Source organism: Primulina tabacum, chromosome 5, assembly GCF_025594145.1.
Source record: "Primulina tabacum isolate GXHZ01 chromosome 5, ASM2559414v2, whole genome shotgun sequence".
Taxonomy (NCBI): Eukaryota; Viridiplantae; Streptophyta; class Magnoliopsida; order Lamiales; family Gesneriaceae; genus Primulina; species Primulina tabacum.
Window position 1 is genome coordinate 6,425,920 of NC_134554.1, and position 14,652 is coordinate 6,440,571.

At 32.9% G+C, this 14,652-nt stretch overlaps 2 protein-coding genes across 3 annotated transcripts; one reads left to right on the forward strand and one right to left on the reverse strand.

The window, feature by feature from the left end:
* The first annotated feature begins 523 nt into the window (after positions 1–523).
* On the forward strand, positions 524–1,532 carry LOC142545964 (NDR1/HIN1-like protein 1). Its single transcript, XM_075653424.1, has one exon. It carries the CDS (start codon positions 655–657, stop codon positions 1,282–1,284), a length of 630 nt encoding a protein of 209 aa, XP_075509539.1. The 5' UTR covers positions 524–654; the 3' UTR covers positions 1,285–1,532.
* A 4,650-nt stretch (positions 1,533–6,182) lies between these two features.
* Positions 6,183–11,062, reverse strand: LOC142545965 (phosphatidylinositol N-acetylglucosaminyltransferase subunit C). 2 transcript variants are annotated; one of them, XM_075653425.1, is made up of 2 exons: positions 10,836–11,062; positions 6,183–7,297 (listed from the first exon to the last, which is right to left on the reverse strand). In XM_075653425.1, exon 2 carries the CDS (start codon positions 7,151–7,153, stop codon positions 6,245–6,247), a length of 909 nt encoding a protein of 302 aa, XP_075509540.1. In that variant the 5' UTR covers positions 7,154–7,297; positions 10,836–11,062; the 3' UTR covers positions 6,183–6,244. The 2 variants fall into 2 exon arrangements, with proteins under 2 accessions (XP_075509540.1, XP_075509541.1); XM_075653426.1 differs by lacking the exon at positions 10,836–11,062 and adding an exon at positions 8,388–8,932.
* Positions 11,063–14,652: the final 3,590 nt, after the last annotated feature.

Below are 14,652 nucleotides of genomic sequence, written 5' to 3' on the forward strand. Positions count from 1 at the left end.
AAAATGAGTGACATGGTCTATACCTAAATTGAAAAGTAATATTTTTTATGTAAACAATAATATTTTTCGCCTAAATCAACATATTTTACACAATATTTGTTTATAACATAAATAACAAAAAATGATATTTTTGTAATTAAAAAAAAATACTTTAAACATAGAAAGTAAATGTTATGATCAAATAAACAAGAATAGCGGTCTAGAGTGCGTGAGTAGACTCTTTCAAAAATTAAACTAGTTGAATTTAACGGATTTTAGATTACTATGATTCTAAATGGTTAAGCTTCCAAACTTTTTGATAAAAAAATTTTCATTAAAGATAAAACTAAGATTGTGAAAATAGAATAAGTAGAGTTGATAGAAATACTAAATAAACATTACTAATTAGTATGTCACAAAATAAGATATTTTTTTTAAAAAAAACATCACAATTAGTTATATCTCGGGTTAGAGTATGTTATATATATATATATATATATTGATGTAAAAATTAACATTCGAAAATTCTCGAATTCATTCCCCACCTCCCACCGTCTCCTCCCATTGTAAAGCCTATAAATTAAATAATGGCTATATGATTCACATATCTCCATTTCTCCTCCCACTTTTTACCCACGACACCACTCTAACTCCGCCGCCGCCGCCGCCGCATCCATGGACGAGAAAGTCTGCAGCCACCACAAGAACAGGAGGAAGAAGTTCTTCCAGCGCTGCTGCGCCACCGTACTCATCATCATCTTCATCATCCTACTCACCATCCTAATCGTCTGGGCCGTCCTGCAACCCAAGAAGCCCCGATTCACCCTCCAAGACGCCACCATCTTCAGCCTCAACGTCTCCGCGCCCAACATCATCTCCACCACCATCCAAGTCACCGTCTCCTCCCGCAACCCCAACTCGAAAATCGGTATTTACTATGACAGGATGTACATCTACGCCACCTACAACAGCCAGCAGATCACTTACTTCACCACCATCCCGGCGGTCTACCAGGGCCACAAGGACGTCAACGTATGGTCGCCGTTTATCTACGGGACCAACGTCCCGGTGGCGCCATACAACGGCCCCGGCCTCACGACGGCCCTGGATAACGGCGCGGTGACGATGGTGATCAAGCTCGAGGGCCGTGTCAAGTGGAAGGTCGGGTCTTTCACCACCGGTCGGTACCATCTTCACGTCAGCTGCCGGGCGAATATTCTGACCGGAAAAAGCAAGAACACCGGATTAATCATCGGAACCGCAGTTAAGTATCAACTTCAACAGAGCTGTAGTGTCAGCGTTTGATGCATAATATAGTTCCAAAAAATATAATAAAAATTGAAGCAAATTTTATGATACACGATAATTTCCATGAATCGGCATCGAATTATTTCGATGAAATTTTACTTTTTTAATCTTGCTTCCTTTGGGTTTTATAATTTACTATGGTGCTGAAGAACTGTAAATCCTGGTAAGAATAATGTATGATTATTGAATTAATTAAATACATAATATATTGTGCAATAATTTTTAAAAATTATTATTACCTTCTAGTGGTTGTTAAGCTGTTACTTTTTTTAATATGTTAAGAAGCAATTTTTTTAAGAAAATTCTCGCAGTTTTAGCTTTTTAAAAAAATATTATTACAATTTATTCTATTAGGATGACGTTTATTGTTTATTCTCACTTAATGCTTACTGGAAGGAATCTTATTGAATTTTAATCAATAATCGATCGATTTCCTATCTCTTAAGTCGTTAATTTCCACTCGCATTTATTTTTTGGTCAACTTAGATAGCTAACGTGAATTGGCAAATTTGACGTTTTATTTTTTTCATCGGCCTATACGACAAATTATTCTCTTCAGTAGAGTCAAAACTCTATTATTGTGTGAAACAATATAAAAATCTACAAAACTTTCATATAAATTAATTTATTTTTTATATTCATCTGTCATTTAACTCCTATGTTTTTTGAACTCGAATACATTTATCTCATTTATTTATGTCCAACAAAAGGTTTCAATTTTTTTTCGTTTTACACGATCAATTTTTACATGGAAGTGCTCATGCAGTTTATATACTAAGTTGGTTGGTAGGGATGAGAATGGGATCGGGCGGGACGGATTTTTCATCTTCGAATTTCATCCCTATCTTCGTTTATGCCTGATCTTCAGGTCAAATCTATATTCTCACATTCGTCTTCGTTTAAAAAATATTAATAAAGCAACACGAGAGATGAGTATGGAGAATATCCAAATTATTATATATTATTATTAGTGATAATATTAATAATAATAATAATATTATTATTATTATTAAATATTATTTTTGAGGCTAGTTCGGAGATGAACATAATATCTTCGTATTTGTCTTGGACTATTTCTGAGATTTTAAAAAATCCACTAACCCGAAAAACCAGAGATTTATATCCTCGTTTTGAGATTTTCTCACGAGTCTTTGAACTTATAAGGAAAATCGTCAACTCTGTCAATTGTTGATTTAATGACATTGAATACAGACCACAGACGTAATATCATGTTTTCGGCAATACAATTTGGCATTAAAGCTGGAAATTATAAAACTTAAAAAAAAAAAAAAAAAAAAGCCAACAATAGAAAATAGACAAGCCATGTGGCGGCACGTAGAGCCAACCTAAAATTGACCTTTTCCTCGATTTATTTTTTATATCATAATTCCTTATGTCAAAATGCCCGACCCAGATCCATTTATTTACTTGAATCCGTTGAAAAAGTTAAAAAGAGAGAACGATATCCCTCTTTTAAATTATCATATCTTTAAACTCAATTTTAAAACACAAAGCATAAATTATTTTAAAAAAAAATTGACTTTTCCCTTGCAATTAAGTCTTTTTTTAGTCCATTAACTTTTTTTTTTTAGTTCTTTGTTTGTATCATTCTAGTGGAGAAATTAATAAAATAAAAAAACACAAATATATTACATTGAAAATTAAATTTAACTAACTGTATCACCAAAATCAAAATTAATTCAGCTTACAAGATCAATTTTTCTATTATCCCACGGTAGATCCCCTAATATCGAAAGTTGCATATCATACATTTTGATTGCTTAGTTTTACAGAGCGATTAGTTTTTTTTTTTTAAGTATAATATAATATATTAATTGCAAATGGAAGTTGTTCCATTTGAATAAACGATTAGGAGTGTTAAAACTTTGGTTTAGGCCGAAAATTCGTAAATTCAAAACGGAAAAATAAATTGAATTGTTCAATTTTAATATAAGTGTTAAAATCAAAGTTTATATGATTCGATTTCGGATTATATATGTCAAATCCGAACCGATCGAAAAAACCAAAATTTAATTATATCAATAAATTTATTTATATTTTATTTGGATGATATATTTTTATTAAATGATATTTAGTGAATCTAAAAAAAAATTTTGTTGACTTTTTTTTATCATTATTTATTTAATACATTTACACATTATATTTCATATTTTACTAAAAAATTAACTAAAAATAATATATTATATTTATAATTACTAATTTTATAACTGTCATAATTAACTGAAATGAAATTACTGAACTGTTTTGCTAGAGAACAAAGTCAACATGAAGAAAATGATTCGAACATATTTTAAAACCGAAATGTATTATATAAAACGAACAAAATCGACAGATGAACACTTTTAATTACAATAAATTATTTGACCTTATGTTTTGTCTTGGAGAAAGTTAAATCTGTTTTAGGTTATAGTTATTATAGAAAAATGGGGAATAATATTAGGGATCGGAGACCTAATTATAAAAATAGAACAATTAAAATAAAATAAAATATGATAAAGTGCTCAAAAAATTCTCCCGGGCGGTGGATTTGTGCGTAGGCTAGGTGAGACGTACGCTTTCCTTTCCCAAGACGCCAACCGCCAACAATCCATTAATAATCATCAATTTCCAACTTTATTTTGTTGTGTTATTCAACAATTTAATTATACAAGGGATCCTATGTCACGGATTAAATAAATATAGTGCTATTACTAATTTAAAAGTTTATAGTTATTTTTTATGTCAAACAAATTTTATGTAAAAAGGTTTGCGTGCCATATAATAATATAAATTTTTAATTTCACCTAAACTTATATGATTCTAATAAAACAACCAAAATCTTTTAAATTATTCAGCGTCTAATTTAATTTCTAACAGGATAATTTCTTTTTCCCCAACAACCATTCTGACGAACAATGAAGTTAATGAAAATCAAGCACTTAACTTTGGTTTGGATAGCAATTGTAAAATTGAGTATTTTATCAAAATTTATTGTTGATGGTAATCATATAACTTAAAAGGTTTTTAAATCACACGGTAGCTTGAGTACCTAATTTTTATCATTCTTTTAGTAAAGAAAATTGACAAGATTCTATGTTTTGGCATAAACAAAGAACATGTGAGTCAAATGATTAGCTTTGCAGAGACATCGATTGATTCCAAAGAAAAAATATCAGGCGAGACACTTTAACCCAGAACCGATGAAATCGAGTAATTGTTGATACGGAGGGCGACAACTTTTTACATCAACACAGAGAAAGAACGCGGATATGGGAAGTTTTTCAAACTACGGTGCAAAGTCTCGAAAAGATCAAATATGTATGTTGAAGAAACCAGTAGAAAAAGAAGAAATCTTGAAGAAATATAGAGCGATCATGAGCACAACGATTGTCTATTGATGTACAAATATCTTGAATCACCATGGATGTCCACCTTCTCCAGCAGAGAAACATCCGGTTCGTATGCTCACACATAACTTCTCAATCACGCTAGGAGTTCTAAATTGTGATTATTACTCACTTAGAATTGAATTTTGACTTGCATGGATATGTTGATGTTGAAAGATAAGTTGTGCATATCTTTCACATCTTTTATCTTTTCGATAATTAAAATTAGAATCATAATTCCTAACAATATTCTGCAAAAAATAAAATAAAAATTTTTTTTTTACAAAACAAATGTTGCATTTATATACACATACCTAGTTTGAAAGAGTACTTGCACTCGAATTTGATACGATTGAAAGGTTGAGGTTGTGGAGAAATAGGCTGTAGGGGTCTACGTGTCCATAAGCTAAACAAGTCCTTTTCGATCCAGTGCTCTCCACTTGCTAATAATAATTGTATAATAATAAATAGAAAGGGACATTTTAAATCATTTTTCTACCACTTTAATTATTCATTTATCTTAATATCGTGACGAAAATGTTATTCCAGTAGCTATAACACCATACACACTAGTGTGTTTAAAATAATTTCAGTTGCCTCAAATATTATCTTTAGCATTTCAAATTGTTGAACTTACCACCAATATTTAACCTCTCTCTAATATATTATGTCAAGTCGTTCAACAATTTGTCCTAAAATTGAATACAGAAGGGATATCTTGCAAGCTTGCTCGAGGTATCTTGACTCGATTGGGTTCGAAATTATACCAGAATATGTCAAGTTTAACTCAAATTTGGATTCGGATTAAGCTCGAGTCAGAATATGTTGAAAGCCAAACATACTTCTTTTCCGCTTTTTTCGCCGCCCGGACTTACACTCTGGAGCGTTGGGTCGTCGGTAGAAGACTCGAAACAAATTTTGAGACACCTAGTGCTATAAGAACATGAGCTGGTGAATTTATGATAATGAAATCAAACAAAAGCTTTTGGCTGACCTCACAATAAAATATAGAGTATTCTATGCCCTATAATGTGGTCAGCTCCCTTATTTTGAGAGGTTGATTTATGATATACCATGAGTACTAGCGTATTTGTACGAGATATTCATATGAACATCTCGATTCAAACAAAAAATTCTTATGAACCCCACTTTTTTGTTTTGAATTCAGATTTTCATCTAAACACATTGTATAAAAAAATGAACCGAGATCAGAAATGTCTCTTGAAAAAGAGGTGTTCTAATTAATATTAATTACATCAGCTTCAATGTTATGCCACAATATTTTTTCTTTAAAAGTATGTCTTCAATCATGTAGCAGTAACGTTGGTCATTTATGCAGGGAGTTTGTTTATAGGGAACCACTCATTTCAAAGAGGGTGTATCCCATACGACTGCTTTTTTTTTTTGGGTGGCCTATTAGTACTATCTCCCGGTATAATCCACAGGAGATTTATTCCGATGATTGCAAATTTTCATGTCTTCGCAAGAAATCACGAAGATAAATTAAAAATTCGAAACTAGACGTCTCAACGTTAAATCATTCATAACTATTTGCATCAAATGATGAAGTTTCACTCGGTCACATTAAAACAGAGCTTAGCCTCATCCCAAGGGCCATTGATCTCAAATTTATACTCCTGAATCCTAATAAGCCAGTAGGGGCAAACCAGATTAACAAAAACCAGTACACTGAACAATAAAATAAAGAGCAACCTATGCAACCGAGCAACGAAAAACAACGTTACCACCATCAACGTTACCGTGAAACACAGGTGCAATCGAAAAGAGAATTTCTTTATGCAGTAGGTTACCAACGGAGCAAACAGAAAGATTTGCAAGGAAAATAGTACGATAGCAAAAACGTGAAGCCTTGATGGAAGCCGAGAAGCAATTAGAAGTGAAGCGACTATAGAAGCATTAAGAGAGAGATTGCTCGTAAAGGTTGCATTTTCAAGAGCCCCAGGTGGCTTAACATTGGAATCAGAGTAGTTGTGCAGAAAGAGGTGAAGTATGACAAGAGAGGCTGTTAGCACCCAAATCGAGTCCGAAGTTATGGATCGGGTAAGTGTTTGGTAGATAGGCGACAAAAGATATAAACCTGTTATGAAGAATGAGATTTTAAGAACATAATTGAGTAAAAGATTGAAAGACAACATTTCTGCTGTTGAAAGAACGACAAAGAACCCGACTCCAAGAAGGACGATGTCAAGTAACAAGAGGGATGTTCCGTTGAATATTGATCTAAGGGTGCAAGTCCAAACCAAGACAACGAGAGCGACAATGCACAGATATTGTGAGATGGAAAATGAGTCTAGAATCACTTTAACCAAGTCTCTTTTCACAACATTGGCATTCGTAATCATGTCTTCTAGGAAAGATTCATCAGTATGATTGTCAGCGAAACCTGGTTGCATCCCTCCGTATGCAACTTTTCTCCATTTAGGATAGGTTGGAGATGAGCTGCTTGAGTTGGATTCCATTTGTATCAGAAACTATATCAAACCAGCTAATATATCTTTCGGATTTTCAGCGCCAGCAGTTTGCGACATAGCACGATCTTACAAGCATCACAACCAGCTTTCATCTAAAACCGCATCACAACCAGCTTTCATCTAAAACCATGTCTGCAATCAGAAATTCGAAAACTAAGTAAAGATGGATGCCAATCAAACAAGGAAAAGGGCCCTGATAATACTTGCAATGCCAAAATGATAACAAAATATCATCAAGTCTGATAATAGAATTCTAGATGCTTTTCATTGTCCTATTGTTGGTCCGTGGAAAAGCAATTAGGAAACGTTATCTCGGGATTGCGCGAGTGCCAAAACACCAAGAACCAATTGTTATTTTAGATGGATTTAGTGTATCAAACAATTTTATCGAAGTCATGAGAAGTGATGCCACGAATTTTGGCGATCCTGATTACTTAAACCTGAGTTTTTATTTTCCTTAAAGTTGACATGGACTGGATGGCGCTCAACCAAGAGAGAGTCATTTGGCTCCAAATAACACCCCTCCCCCTACAGGGTCAAAACTTAGATAATAAATTTTAGTCTGCGTCTAGGTCTAACCAAATTATGTTCCAATTTTTGTTGAACAAGGTATAAAGCTTTCATGACCCATTAGCAATCTTCCTCCATACAAATCATGAAAGAATAATGAAACAAAAATCTCCAAAATTTGAACAGACAACCGTTAACCATGATTTCCGAAAGTGGAAACAGTGCTACAGTGTATGCTACGTGATGATGGAAAACAACACCCAAATACCACCGATTTGAACCAATCAAATGGTAATAAAAATTTGAAAACTCTGGAATGAGTTAACTAAGGTGTATTTGATAATCCCCAATCAAATGACAATAAATATGTGTTCGATATGATTCAACAGTTGGCCAGCTACATACATGAAAAAGGGTTTCCAAAATTATAATTTAAGAAGTTTAATTAAACACACATGAAATTCAACTTTACAACTTCATTATTCTTGGAGAGTTGTAGAAAAATAACAACAGATCTAAACTTGAATTAAATCGGCATAATTTAAACTCAAAAATCTAAAGTTAACGCTGTTTTCGAAACAGACAATTGGATTCTAGAAAACTTGATGGTATAAATTAAATTCCAACAAACAAAATCAACATGAATTTAATAGTTTTTGAAATCATGTTTCAACATCGCAATAGTTTACTTCTGAAAGATACAACATCTTACAACTCAAAATAGAGGTAGAAAAAGGTGGTGGTTCAGTCTATCTCTGGCTTAATTCACGTGACGAGAAGCTTGATCCCTCGATTTCCTGTGTTAATCTTGCTCCACGATTCTGAATATGTGATTTTTTAAATGTTGGGCTTGAAGGGCGAGGCAACAATGAGAAATAAAGATTGGAGCTTTAGATTTTATTTCCAACAATGAGTCTTTTCAAACCTAACTTAGTCTGCAAATAGGTTTTTTCTGCAGTCCACTTACCAGGTAATAAGATTATTTAATTTTATTTTTTTTGCTGAGATTTTATTATATATGAATCTCGAAAATAGATCATGCCTAAAACTTGGTGTCAGATGGACGATAAAACATCGATAAGATTATTTGTTCTTCATTTTTTAACTTAAAGGCTCAATTTATATCAATATGTCCATAAATTTATGTTACACAATTTTATAATTCAAAATAGATTTAAAATTTTCAAAACATAAACATGAGAATATATCATATTTTTTTCCATATTATCCGCCCACCTAGCATTTGAGATGTTTGATCAAGTCCAAATCATGTTAAATCAGGAAAACAAAAATCAAGCCTAGGAAAAGAGATCAAATATCTCATAGAGGATCCGATGAACATTCTAGAATGCCATCACACTGTAGGATTAAAACAGACATTGAATCTTTGTTTAGGTTATTCTATTATTAATGTTACCTCATAGTCATCAAATTTCATAGTATTCTTAATGATAGTGAAAAATTCTTCTTTATAGTTTTATTAGTATTTCTGCAATCTAATATCGTGTTTTTTCTTTTTGTAAGATTTTTAAAGTGTTGCACGATACTCGAGTCTGAATATTAGCACATGGTGTACACAGACAAATACATATAGAGAGATACCCAGCCACAGAGTGTGTTTGGATACAGAAGATACTGAACCATTGCACTGAGTGCTAACGACCAAAGAACTAAAGACTTCGTAAATATACCATCAACACAAATCACTGAAGCTTCAGAATTGAAATATCGAATATAAAATGCTCAGATAAAAATCAAACGAGTTTTTCATTACCAATAGGGGATTTCCCAGTGCAGGACTGAGATTCTTTCATACTGTTTTTCTTTATTTGATGTAAAAAAAAAAAGCACATGGATTTGCTAAAATAGAGCAAACCCACATCAACCACCAAAATACAGTAATATGATTCTCGTTAATTTTTTTTTTAAAAAAAAACCTTCTATACCAAATTTCACCAAATATGATTCTTCATCATGGTTTTTTTAAAAAACAATTAAAAAAAGAATATTAACTATCAAAATAAAAGTATGATACAACGTCATTCGGGATGGTGAATGGTGCCGTGCAGTTTCCGCCGTTGCCACAGACGGATGCTGCAGGATTAGAGTCGACTAATGACTTTTTTACCAGACAACATAGAAAAAATTGATGCAAGCTTAAAATAAAAAATAAAAATTTTCTACAAAGTATAGGCTTTGGATTTTTTGTTGACACAAGGTTGAAGCACATTTTTTCACCAACACTTTCGCCCGACATAGAATGCTAGGTACTCTGTCGTGTTAAACCTAAACAAGTGTCGGGGAAAAAGAATAAAGATAATAAAAATTGATAGATATTGCACAAATACTTTTGCAGGCGATGAATTGATAAATATCAATAACTTACAAACTTTATAACCGAATTTGGTGACAAAATATCTCGAACCTCATATCAAGCTACAATTTGAAGGCTTTAGGGAGAATTTCTAAAAAACAGGGAGTTTGCACTTGATTTTTATGTGTTAACTAGTCAAAAAGAATCAGTCGACACAGTGGCTGCAATATCCACTACAGCAGTGGCGAACGTCGCAGCCTTCGCTTTTTCTTTAACGTGACTAAAGTCTGCAGGTCCCGCCGTTACTAGGACCCTGCGGCCTGCCGTGTAATGCTTCTAAAATTTGGTCTGAACATCTAGATTGAGAGAGCTTCACGCAGATGAGGAAGATCATAATTTTGATGTTCAGAATGGTGTCCGATAATGAACAATTTGAAAGTTATGGAGCGCATTTTAAATTTGTTTATTGGAGTTATAGAATGTAATTTATTATATGGATATCATCTATCGGCTCCTAGTCCCCCACCTAGGTAGCCGAGGCTGGTCTAATGCCGACTAACGCAATCGAATTTTGGAACCTTGCATTCGATCCTTAATTTAATAATTCTAAATAGATTAATGATTTTCAGAAGATTCAATAAACGCAACTTAAACCATTTTTCCTCGAAGATTAACTGCCCAATATTTGGGCGTCCTATGGAAGCTCGAAATCATATAGCAGCTGAGAAACAAAATCGGACTTATGAAAAAAGATCAAACTGGGAAAAAAAAAGCGAAACAATATAAATTAGATCTTGTATTTTAGCACAGGTACCAAAAAAAGCAAAAATCTGATTTTTAACGTACCCAGCAAGAGAACGAAGCGAGAAGAATGAAGAAGAGACTCTGGTGGAGGCTAAGGAGGCCGATAAACTTACGGCAAGTGGAGGCGGCAACGGCGGAGGAACACATTCAATGGCTCTGCAGTAGAATCGGAGCATGAACACTGAGAGGACAAAGGTGTTTTAGGTCGAAGGTTTTTGCTGAATTGTAAACCGGGTTAATTGAATTGGGGCACGAATAAATATGCTCTACTATAATTTTATTTTTTATAAGGTGAAACTGCAATAGCTATTTTTTTTTATTACACTAGAAAATCATTGTATTAACGCATATAAACTATGTTTGAGTTAATCAAAGATTTTGGTAAAAAGAGAAAATTGTATTCATCATATCAATTAATTATAATAACATACTTTTTGAATATTTCTTGTATCTATAATCATCGTATTAGTTACTTGTAATATCCTGCCCGACTCGGATGACCTCCCTTTTGTCTATCAACATTAAAAAAAAAAAAAAAAAAAAAAAAATAGCGACGTTCAAACCGTCGTTAAACGCGACGGTTTGGCAGTCCGTAACTGGAGATAGCGTCGTCTTCTACAAACGACGGTTTCTCAACTCCCGTCGCATGTAGCGACGGTGTTGTTAAAGAATACCAACGCTAATTAGCGACGGTTTATATGTCAACCATCGCTAATTTAGCAACGGTTTATATGTCAATCGTTGCTAATGTAAGCGACGGTTATAGCGACGGGTTTGTAAAAATCGTCGCTATATTAATCGGCGATTTTTTTAAAAAATCGTCGTTTAATGAAGCGACGGTTTGTATATAAACACTGCCATAAAATTCACAAATAAACTAAAACGCAAAAATTAAATTCATGTATTAAATTTCTGTAAAAAAAAAGCTTTAAAACCTGATGTGCGCGAAAATATGGAGAACTGCACGTAACGAAGATCGCACCGACTAGCAAATCTACGAAATAAATACGAAAAAATGTTAGTACAAAATAAAAAACCGAAACTTCGAAAAATTTATAGAGTTTCGCTACTACCATAGATAGGCGAAAATTGCCTTGGAATATATAGAAGCATAGCGACGGTCTTTGAAAAAACTGTCGCTATTCGCGATGGAAAGATATTTTATTTATCTTTTATTTGGATATTTTGATTTATTTTGGTATCATATTTATAACTCATTCAGATATTTTGTTTAGGATTTGAGTTTATTCAAGTATCTATGTTTTTGATCGAATTTATTCTTGTTTCTTTTTATGATAAATAAAAATATTTATTTCTTATTTATTATTATAAAATATTTTTATTCTTTTTGATTTTATTATTGAGAATAGAACACGAATTTTGAACATGAAATGAATGTTTATGTCTTGTTCACACCGCAACAATGCATTCTATACTTAAAAATAACAAATATTATCATATTTGCATATGAGAAAAATTAATGTCAACACAGTTTATGACAATTAACTAACGATGTATTTTTAGTACAAAATAATCATAGGGAAAAAATATACTGCTGAAAAATTACTCATGTTCCCTTGTGACTGATACCACGTAAACAAATATAGCGGAGACGAATGCAATAATTAATAAGTTCACTAGAATTAATATTTTTATGATTTGACATGACCTATTGAGACATCTCATTTCTACTATGATGCAAAAAATTATCGAGAAATCAGCGTACATTAAAAAACAAAAAGATTTTAAATTTCAAAGAGTTCTCATGCGGCGTTGTATTGAAGACAGATTAATCACAAGAGTTTCACCCGCTAAAATTGGGGTATAAAATCAACATATTTTTAGAAAGAATACAATTCTTGTGCATCGACTATTTTATAATTTAAAATCATTGTTTTGAAAATGCGTGGGTTGTCCACTCGTGCGACCTACCCAAATATTTCAAGCCTTTGTTACAATAAATATAAACTTGTTGTGAAAAAGTAAAAATTTATGGTAAAAAGTAAAAATCTCAAACTCTCAAAATTTACCAAACTACACACTTTATAATATTTTTCTCTCTACTCAATTGTAATTTTCTTCACAAATGAGAGATCTATTTATAGGAAATCTTTACAAATAATCCAAAAATAAAATACATCATTACCTACATCATCACACACTAATTTTCAATATTTACAACTCTTATTTTCAACATTCAAATATTCAACATTCAAATATTCAATACACACATTTTAAATATTATTTTCCAATACTCCCCCTTGTGATGATGATCATGATACGATGATGTCTTCATTACGTGTTTTTGTACTGCCTCGTTAAAAACCTTACTTGGAAAAACCCATTGGGATAAAAACCATAGTAAGGGAAAAAGAGTGCAGTCACGTAAACTCTCCCTGATGTTGACATGAACAATTCTTCACAAATTTCGTAGATTGCGCATCCCAATATTATATATGTGCTTTCTGAATATTGACGTAGGAAGTGCCTTTGTGAAGAGATCTGATGAGTTTTCACTTGATTGAATGTGACGAACATCAATACATCTATTCTTCTCAAGCTCCTTGGTGAATGCGAAGAACTTAGGAGGAATATGTTTAGTTCTGTCGCTTTTTATGTATCCTTCTTTCATTTGAGCAACACATGCAGCATTATCTTCATATAGTATCACAGGCTTCTCATCAGATGATAATCCGCATGAAATTTGGATATGTTGGGTCATTGATTTTAACCACACACATTCACGACTTGCTTCATGTAGTGCAATAATCTCGGCATGATTTGATGAAGTTGTTACGAGCGTTTGTTTCTGAGAACGCCAAGATATTGCAGTGCCTCCACGAGTAAATACATATCCAGTTTGGGAACGTGCCTTGTGTGGATCAGATAAGTATCCAGCATCAGCATAACCAATTATACTTGGATTAGCATCTTTTGAATACAAAAGTCACAAGTCTGTCGTTCCTCGTAGATAACGGAATATATGTTTAATTCCGTTCCAGTGTCTCTTTGTTGGATATGTGCTAAATCTTGCCAACAGATTCACGGCAAAAGATATATCAGGCCTTGTACAATTTGTAAGGTACATAAGGGCACCGATGTCACTTAGATATGGTACTTCTGGACCAAGAATATCTTCATCATCTTCACATGGACGGAATGGATCCTTTTCTATGTTTAATGATCTAACAACCATTGGAGTACTTAAAGGATTTGCTTTATCCATATTAAAACGTTTAAGGATCTTTTCTGTATAATTTGTCTGGTGAACAAACATTCCACATTCTTTTTGTTCAATTTGTAAACCCAGACAATACTTGGTTTTTCCAAGATCCGACACAGCTTCTTGAATTTCTTTATTCGTTCCAATGATGTTTAAATCATCAACATATACAGCAATAATTACGCATCCGCATGTTGTTTTCTTAATGAAAACACAAGGGCATATTGAATTATTTACATATCCCTTTTTCATCAAGTGATCACTTAGTCGATTATACCACATTCGACCTGATTGCTTTAACTCATATAATGATCTTTGTAATTTCACAGAATAACATTCCCTGGGTTTTGAACTTTGTGCTTCAGGCATCTTAAATCCTTCAGGGATTTTCATATATATATTACTATCAAGTGATCCATATAAGTAAGCTGTAACAACATCCATAAGACGCATTTCTAAATTTTCAGATACCGCCAAGCTAATCAAATACCGAAACGTAATTGCATCCATCACAGGAGAATACGTTTCTTCATAATCAATTCCAGGCCTTTGAGAAAAACCTTGTGCAACAAGTCGAGCTTTATATCTTACTATTTCATTTTTCTCATTTCGCTTTCGAATAAAAACCCATTTGTA

Coding starts and splice junctions, on each gene's coding strand:
- LOC142545965 (XM_075653425.1), bottom strand. CDS start 7,153: ATGGAATCCAACTCAAGCAGCTCATCTCCAACCTATCCTAAATGGAGA.
- LOC142545964 (XM_075653424.1), top strand. CDS start 655: ATGGACGAGAAAGTCTGCAGCCACCACAAGAACAGGAGGAAGAAGTTC.